This window comes from Polyodon spathula, chromosome 4 (assembly GCF_017654505.1).
Source record: "Polyodon spathula isolate WHYD16114869_AA chromosome 4, ASM1765450v1, whole genome shotgun sequence".
Classification (NCBI taxonomy): domain Eukaryota; kingdom Metazoa; phylum Chordata; class Actinopteri; order Acipenseriformes; family Polyodontidae; genus Polyodon; species Polyodon spathula.
Genome location: NC_054537.1, coordinates 39,183,421 through 39,192,030, shown reverse-complemented (window position 1 = coordinate 39,192,030; position 8,610 = coordinate 39,183,421). Strand labels below are relative to the sequence as shown.

Sequence of the window (8,610 nt, the reverse complement as noted above, 5' to 3'; positions counted from 1 at the left end):
ATAGATCAAAGCTCCACTATACAGTTTGCCATCTGCTATAAGACGGAGAACGGAGCAGAGTACTGGGATAACAATTTCGGCCAAAACTACATTTTGAGATGTTAGTTTATACCTTTGTATTCTGAAACTGCTCTTCTAAACAACGGAACAGTGACAGGGGGCATCAATATTGGAGTGTTTCCACAACTTCAGAACACTTCACTGGCTGTTTGCTTTGTGTCGTTTATTGACTGGAATGTATATGACAAATACAGCAATTAATTAATCAAGCTGGTACGCAGATGGTTTCTATTTTTAATTCCAGGCACAAAAAAAACAAAAAAAAAAACAAAAAAAAAACAAATGTTAAATTGTCGACATTTTTGAGAAAGTGTCGGTAAATAATAACTTACTGGTTTTATTCCAATTTATTTTAGAGGAGTCTTAATGAAACACCTAAATTAATATTTAAAATACTACAAAATAATATAAAAGACAGCACAACATTGTAATCTGCTATTAAAATATTATCTTTGTATTTGTGTTCTCATAACAGATTTTTTTTACTATAAAATCGGCTATCCCAAACTTGAGAAAACAACTTCCTGAAAAAAGGGCATACATATAGTAATAGCGTGGAAATAATTTAATGCAGTGGTTAATACATCTTATTATTCTTAAAATAATATAAGGCAATTAGCATATGATGTCTAAACATATGTAAATTGTTACTATTATAAACAATTGAGACAGAGAGACAGACAGAGACACATTTTGTATTAGCTACATTATAGCTATTAACAGGGCTAACTTGTAAAAAAAAAAAAAAAAAAGAAATAAAATAAAAGAAATTGCTACAACACTTAATTTACCTGCCATGGCTCACATCAGAAAGTTAATGTGGATACTTCTGTAAACGATGGACTGTCGGCAACAACACGTTTCTCTGATCATAGTTTTACATACATCATAAAGGAAGACGAGCTTTATGGACAGCCCATGCAAATATCTGTTTGTATCTCCTGGAAAATAACAACAAACGCAAGCTGGATAAGAAGGGTACTCCTTTTTATTTTTTCATTTAAATATTTGGGATTGCTTTTCTGAGCTAGCAGTTGGCAGAACCACAAAGTGCTGCAGCGATTACTTTTTAGTTAAGAGAATGAGAGACTGACAAGAAAGCTTCAAGGAGGGACTAGAATTGTATGCTTGCTGCTATAACTTCCTTTAGGGAATGCAAACAAACTGAAAAGCCAACAGTGTCTGTTTTCTGATCAAGTGTGCAAAGATTGTGTAAACTGTCGCCCATCGATCATATTTCTGCATACAATTGAAGAATGTGACTATTGTTGCACAGTATACCTGTGGGATAACTCAATTCTTGAGTCTATCATCACGTCTGTTTCTAATATTTAAAATGACATTTAATCTTATATTTTAGGAAATGCCTATGGCATCTTCCAATTAAAAAATATGCTAATTCAAAATATGCTAATGTTTAGGCCTCGCACACACACACACACACCATATATATATATAATATATATATATATATATATATAATAATATTATATATATAATATATAATGGTCAGTTTTCAAAAGTTCATTGTACACTTGCTGGAAACTAAGTTTTTTTCATAATTGACAATGTTTTACGTCGTATACATTTCTGTAAATACTTGAAAATGAAAACACATGTTACAATATACAAAACAAAACATAACATAAGGAGTATCAAAGCAATGTTCAAGAAAATTGAAAACTGTCTCTAAATCTTGGATTCCTCAAAATAGCCACCCTTTGCCTTAATAACAGCCTCACAAACACGAGGGATTCGGTTAACAAGTTTCAGCAGGAAATCACCCGACATGTCTTCCCAGCTCTTCTGCAGCAATTCCCAGAGACATAGGGCACTTGTGGGTGGCTTTGCTTTGACTCTTCTGTCCAGTTCGTCCCATACAAGTTCTTTGGGATTGAAGTGTAGAGACTGGGCAGGTCATGTCATTAGATTGAGTTGTCCTTCACTTTATTTCTTTGCCAGATAGCTCTTGCACAACTTTGAGGTGTGTTTGGGGTCATTATCTTGCTGAAGAATGAAGGACTGCGCAAATATCTGTATTCCTGATGGAATGGCATGCCTCTGAACTATGCTATGGTAGCCATGCTGGTCGAGCTTGCCATGGACTTGGTAAAGATCACCAACTCTCTCACCAGCAAAGCAACCCACAATATGGCATGCTCTTGTATTATGGGTGTTTTTAATCTCAGTCTTAAACCTAAATATAACTAACTTAAACTAGCCCTTAAGTGCCAGGAGTGTCTTCGCCCTCAAACCTATTGGCCAAAAAAATATGTGCACAGCAGGGGGAAAAAAGGAGCTTGTATAGCACACAATGTTTATTTGCATTTATACTGTGTCCTACATAAAAACAAAGTGCTGATCATGTCATGTAAGAATCAGGCTTCCAATCCTGACGTCTAATGTGACTACTGAGTGCAGCTTTTCTTTCTTTCGATGGCTGCAAACATACCGACGACCATCCATGACTAAGGATGAATTATTTTGAGTTATCAGATTTCCCAATTTCTGTGAAATTTAACCCACTGCCATGTAATATGTACTTCCTGTGAACATTTCTGAAAGAAATGTATAAATATACAATTATTTGATCACTTTTTAAGTTTTCATCACTTAAAAATAAATACAGCAAATGTTTGCCTTATTGACTGAATTACACTGTTATATTCAAATGACATCACAGGTAAGCTGACTTACTGGTTTCCAGTCATCCAGGCCTTTTGGTCCGTCTGGTCTCGTTAGGCTCTCTTTTCATGCAGGCTCTGTGGAGAAGCATTACTCTGGAACACATGACATATGCGACAAGGTAAATGCGAACCAATGCTTTAAACTTTATTACAAAGTTTGTCTCCAGCAAATACAGCATATTGTATTAAGCAGCTCGAGAGAGCACATTATGTCCATAGTGTCCTTTTATAAGCTCTCTCCCAGATTATGGCATATTCATGAGTGACGCCGCTTATTAATAACACTGTGTAACACATTTTTTTTTTTTTTGGTTCCTGGGTATTAAGTGTTATTTTCTAATTGCTTATGCTTCAAAAGTATAAAAAATGGCTATTATTCCCCACAAACTTTGCTTTTGTGACCAGGACAGTGATATTTTGAAATTTACCTATTTTCCAGAACATTCCAGATAAATTCAGTGCTGAGTAAACTTGGAGTAACTTCTAGAACTTTCTAGAACTTTCCAGTAATATAAATAGTAGTATAAATACAGGGGCCTTAAGCCCACCAGTTCAGTTTAGTTCCAGCTGCCTAAGTGGATACATATCTGCATTTTTCTGAGATGGCATCAAGAGGCTGCAATGGTGGCATTCCTGATGGGTCTCCAAGGCGGTTTTACCAAGTTTTCCTGCTATCTTTGCCTTTGGGATAGCAGGGACACCAAGGCGCACTACCACAGGCGGGACTGGCCACAGCGGACCGAGTTCTCTGTGGGGAAGAACAACGTCAAGTGGGAGCCACTGGTGGACCCCCGGAAGGTGCTGATGCCACCGCTGCACATCAAATTGGGCCTTATGAAACAATTTGTCAAAGCTCTAGATAAGGAGTCGGCAAGCCTTCAAGTCCCTTCAACCTGTCTGAGGCAAAGGTCAAAGCCGGTGTCTTCGTCGGACCACAGATAAAGAAGATCCTGGAGCACAATGAATTCCCCAAGAAGCTCACTAGTAAGGAGAAAGCGGCTTGGAACAGCTTTGTCGCAGTGGTTTGGGGCTTCCTGGGCAATCACAAGGCCGAAAACTATGTGGAGCTGGTTGAGACTCTGGTGAAGAACTACGGCACAATGGGCTGTAGGATGTCCCTCAAAGTCCATATCCTTGATGCTCATCTTGATAAATTCAAGGAGAACATGGGAGCGTACTCGGAGGAGCAAGGCGAGTGCTTCCACCTGGATATACTGTACTTTGAATGCCGCTACCAAGGACAGTATAACGAGAACATGATGGGAGACTATATTTGGGGGCTGATTCGTGAAAGTGATTTACAGTATAATCGTAAATCTCGAAAAACTACTCACTTCTAAATCTTTTGTAGTCATTTTTGTATTACTTTAGTATAAATACATGTTAATTTGGATTCATATGTTGTTTTTTTCTGACTTTATGTGAACGAAAAGACACACATTTGCCCGTTTTCCCATTGGAAATAGTGATATTTTGAAATACCACTGTCCTGGTCACAAAAGCAAAGTTTGTGGGGAATAATAGCCATTTTCTATACTTTTGAGGCATAAGCAATTAGGAAATAACACTTACTACCCAGGAACAAAAAAAAAAATAATAATTTAATAAAAATAATAATAAAATAATAATTTGTTACACGGTGTTATAGCTTCATTAAAGACAGGTAGCGGTAGAAAGAAATAAACAAAACAATAATGAAACACGCAATTAATTTAGCTCACTTCGAGAAAGCTCCGCCTTGAGCGAGGTACCTTAGGTCTTTGCCATTGTTGCTGTCTTATTTTGCTTTCTTATTCTCTATGTGTTTATGACTGGCATTATGATATTTAGTGCTATTGACTATACACAATCACGTGTTATATACACGATCACGCGAACTACAGCAAAACTTTAAGAATACTAAATCGCACCATCCTCATATAGATAATCCGATTTCTTTTAGTTCTGTCTTACTGAAACATTGCTTTTTTTTCTTTGTTGGTGCAGCCACCAAGTTGAGTTTCAGCAGAGACAAGGAGTAAAGTCACATGATGAATAAACTCGCAAAAAAAAAAAAAAAAATAGACATGGTATGTCTTGCTTCAATTACTATACACTTAAATGTGTATTTTCGACTAATGTGCTGATTACATTTTTACCAGTTTCAAAACGTTCCAGATGAGTTCTGAAATGGTTGTTTTCTAAAAGGGAAATAAAACAAAAACGTCAAAGTGTCAGTATTGTGATTTTTATTGATGTTTACCAGAGTACTTATACTTCTAAATAATGCAGGGTAATTGTGCTTCACTGATTTTAGTATTCAATTATACGACATGTTAAAAACCGTATAGTTTATGAGCAGCACTCTCTATAGAGGCAGACTCGCCAGACGCCTGCTTCGCCTACCCTGTACCAGTAGATTCGCTGGTGCCTGAGTTAGCTCTGCAGTAATGTCACGTGCATTTTTACAGAGGGAAATCGGAGAATCAGCTGCAAGACAGATGCAAATATGCTTATGTTAATGCTTTGTAAGAATTGTCTCAAAATAACAGGTTAACCTCGAGAGGCTGGAGTCTAGATTGAGGTTGATATTTATGATAATAACTTGTGAAAGTTAGTAAACTGAGTGCGAATGTTGTTGCCAGTTACTGCAAAAAATGTGCACATTTTAGCCTTAGAGGGAATGCTGATACCGATATACCGGTTTATTGCGATATTCATCAGGCAATACAATAACCGGTATATGAACAACAATACTGCCATTTTTGATTATACTGACTAAGGGAAATGTCTACTGAAAAATATCGACTATTATCTCGCGAGATAATCACTTCCCACAAGAGCCGATTAATTCTGCAAAGCAAAGTTACATGTGTGGAATCATTTCCTAATAAAAAAACAAACAAACAAACAAAAAAAAAAAACAATATAAAAAGGATGGCTGACTTTATGTGAACGAAAAGGCACAAATTCACCCGTTTTCTCATTGGAAATAGGTACATTTCAAAATATCACTGTCCTGGTCACAAAAGCAAAGTCTGATGGGGATTAATAGCCATTTTCTATACTTTTGAGGCATAAGCAATTAGGAAATAACACTTACTACCCAGGAACAAAAACTGTGTTACATAGTGTAATACATGTCTCATAACGTGACACGCTAAATTTACGAAACTGAAAAAAAATGTTGAAATAAATAATTGTAGACTATTTCCCCTCCCGGCACGGTAATACATGAAAATTGCCGTATGCAAATGTTGCTATTTAGTTTGCCAAATAAAAATGTTATTTTTGTGCATGAAAAAGTCAAAACAAACCTGATTTGTTTGCCAAGATGAAAGCGAGATGTTTAGTTTCTTCATGATTATCTGTGTAAACAAGTTATTTAAAATGTTGCTACATATTTCTGCTTTAGACATTCACAGGCATATGATGCTTATTTATCAGTTTATGTTCATTAGTTTATACTGTATATGGAACAATGTGTCATTCTTTGTGAAAAATATCAAACTTAGTTGAAATGTATCAAACTTAACTCGAGGTTGTGAGTATGTATCAAATTTGGTGAGATGCATTCCACCTGACGCTCTAAAAGAGTTAAACTGCATTCTTACTTATTTTTGTAAAGCCATTTTTTCTTTTGTTCAAATGATCTTAAATAAGAGTAGTCTTATGTCCCTGCTACTTTAAAACGATTAAAAGAAAATGTTGTACCGCTATTTGTTTACTGTGAGACGTTTGCTAAACACATACCGGAACCTGACAGCAGGACAATTAGTTTAGCGGTAAAACATTTACCCACTTTTAAAATGCCAAAGCTTTCGTGAAAATGACGACCGTAATGTTACACACTTTGTTGCCATAAAATGAGATTCGTGGAACGACATTTACAAGTGTGTTATAAACCAATGTCGTTCTTTAAAAATAGTCCAATTGCGCATTTTGTATAATATATTTTAAGAATAAAACCGATGTTAATCAAGCGCAGCACGCTGTCTCGTTGTAAGCGGGCCCAATTACTGCCTGGTTTTTTTTTCTCATTCATGACCCTATTTTTGACAGAGACTGTTCAATGCTGACACAACTGAGCTGCATGATTTCTTTAAAATGTCTAACGAAAAAGACACCAGCTTCATCAAAGATCGGAAATATTTATGCTGAAGATTGCTCTGTCCAGTACAAGAAGTCGACATTTCTGATTGCTTGAAGTAGCATATTTTTAAATGGAAAATACAATAGATATTTACCAAAATATAAGGTTATTGTCACTGGAAATATATTTGTGTCAGACCTTCAGCTCGTAGTGATTTGGTGGTTTAAAAGGCAAAATGTGTCTGATTTGATAAATAATTTTCTTGGAATTAAATGACTTAAGTACATGGGTCTAATTTGCCAGGAAGGCAGGCTCATTGGGTAAGTCTGACAATAGCTTCTTTATCTTTTTACTGTGGTAAATGACACATGATGGAATGATGTAACTGTTGCATAGTAAGCAATCATGCAAATAGCTAAGTTTAGAACTAAAAAACAACAACAGCAACTTGGTGTGTACCACTGCCTGTGTTAAGTGAAGTACAATATGCACAAATTTAAATTACTTTAAAATTAGCAAATTAATGTTTTAATTTAGGGACTACATACTGTAGATAGACTACACAGTTTTGATAAATATAATTGAAAGTCTTCTTCGTTAGACACTTGAAACAAGTAGTGCATTTCCCTTAATCAAAAACAAATATTTTAAGCACTTTATTACAGAACACAATAATATTAACAACATTCCCCATGTGCGACAGTGGCGAAACACTTTCATTGGTATTTGAAGTAGGTCACTTACACAATTTTCTTTGAACTTTAAACCTTCAAGTGCATTACTGTCCTATGAAATATAAAATATATTAAAACCAGAAATGGAGTTTGTGAAACAAAAACAAAGCACCCCAGTAACAATCCAAGGGATATGTCTTATGAGATCAAGGGTGCCTTTAGATTTCACCCAGAGAGATGTGAGACACTAGATATTAGGATTAGTAAGTAGGTGTGGCACTGACGAGGAGGTGGCAAAGTCATACAAGATCCCTTTACAGGGATGTTTAAGACCTTACATTTGTGTAAAGAGCGCAAATGAGATCTGGAACCATACGGCTGCACTAGACAATTTAATGGGTGAGAATTTAATGGGTGGAATTTTTTAGTACTTGCTTAGTCCAGGCAATTTTATATTTAACACATATTTAAAAACTTTGCTTTGCAGTTATCTTTCCCAAACTGTAGAGGACATCTCTTGTACAATATGAGATAAAAAAAAAAATAATAATAATTGAGTGATGTTATGGGTGAATCATCTGATTACGTTATAATGTGGCACTGTAGACAGCTACATTGCAGTTAGATTTTTGGAAAATAAAATCAATATGCAATAATGATGCAACAACTACAATGATCTTAGTTACAGTTTTTATTTTATTATTTTTAAAGAAAAGGTACGTTAAAACTGTACAAAAGAACTTCCACTTTACAGTGTGTATAGCTCACATTGATTACATACATCAAATAACACAAAACACTGAAAGAAAGGGTACTATTTATGTTAGCCAGCAACCTGTGATGTTTTACAGGCAGAACCCCCAACCCCCACCTGCCAGGGTTATAAATGAGTCGGATCAGGTGAAGCGTCGATTGTTGCAGGATACAATAGAGGGTTGTATTTTCTATTCATGTAAGCAGAAGGGTGTAATTGGAATGAAGTTGTAAGTAAGAATGATTTCCTGTCATGCAGTTGTTCTTCCTACTTGATCTTCAATAACAATCTTCTGAGAGGCATACAGGCGTCCTATGGAAACCTAAGAGGAGATAAAAAAAAAAAAGAGTTATTCACACTTCC

General features: G+C 35.7%; 2 protein-coding genes across 2 annotated transcripts in view; one reads left to right on the top strand and one right to left on the bottom strand.

Annotated features, from left to right (window-relative positions):
- The window catches only part of ppp1r3g (protein phosphatase 1 regulatory subunit 3G), a 2,296-nt gene extending 830 nt beyond the window's left edge, over positions 1-1,466 (top strand). The window contains exon 1 of the mRNA XM_041247898.1: positions 1-1,466. This exon is cut by the window's left edge and continues 830 nt beyond it. Within this exon, the coding sequence (XP_041103832.1) occupies positions 1-105 (105 nt within the window). The 3' untranslated portion in view covers positions 106-1,466.
- Positions 1,467-8,171: 6,705 nt separating this feature from the next.
- The window catches only part of LOC121314522 (LYR motif-containing protein 4A), an 85,221-nt gene continuing 84,782 nt past the window's right edge, over positions 8,172-8,610 (bottom strand). Inside the window, exon 3 of the mRNA XM_041247896.1 lies at positions 8,172-8,569. Within this exon, the coding sequence (XP_041103830.1) occupies positions 8,498-8,569 (72 nt within the window). The 3' untranslated portion in view covers positions 8,172-8,497. The remainder of the gene's footprint in view (positions 8,570-8,610) is intronic.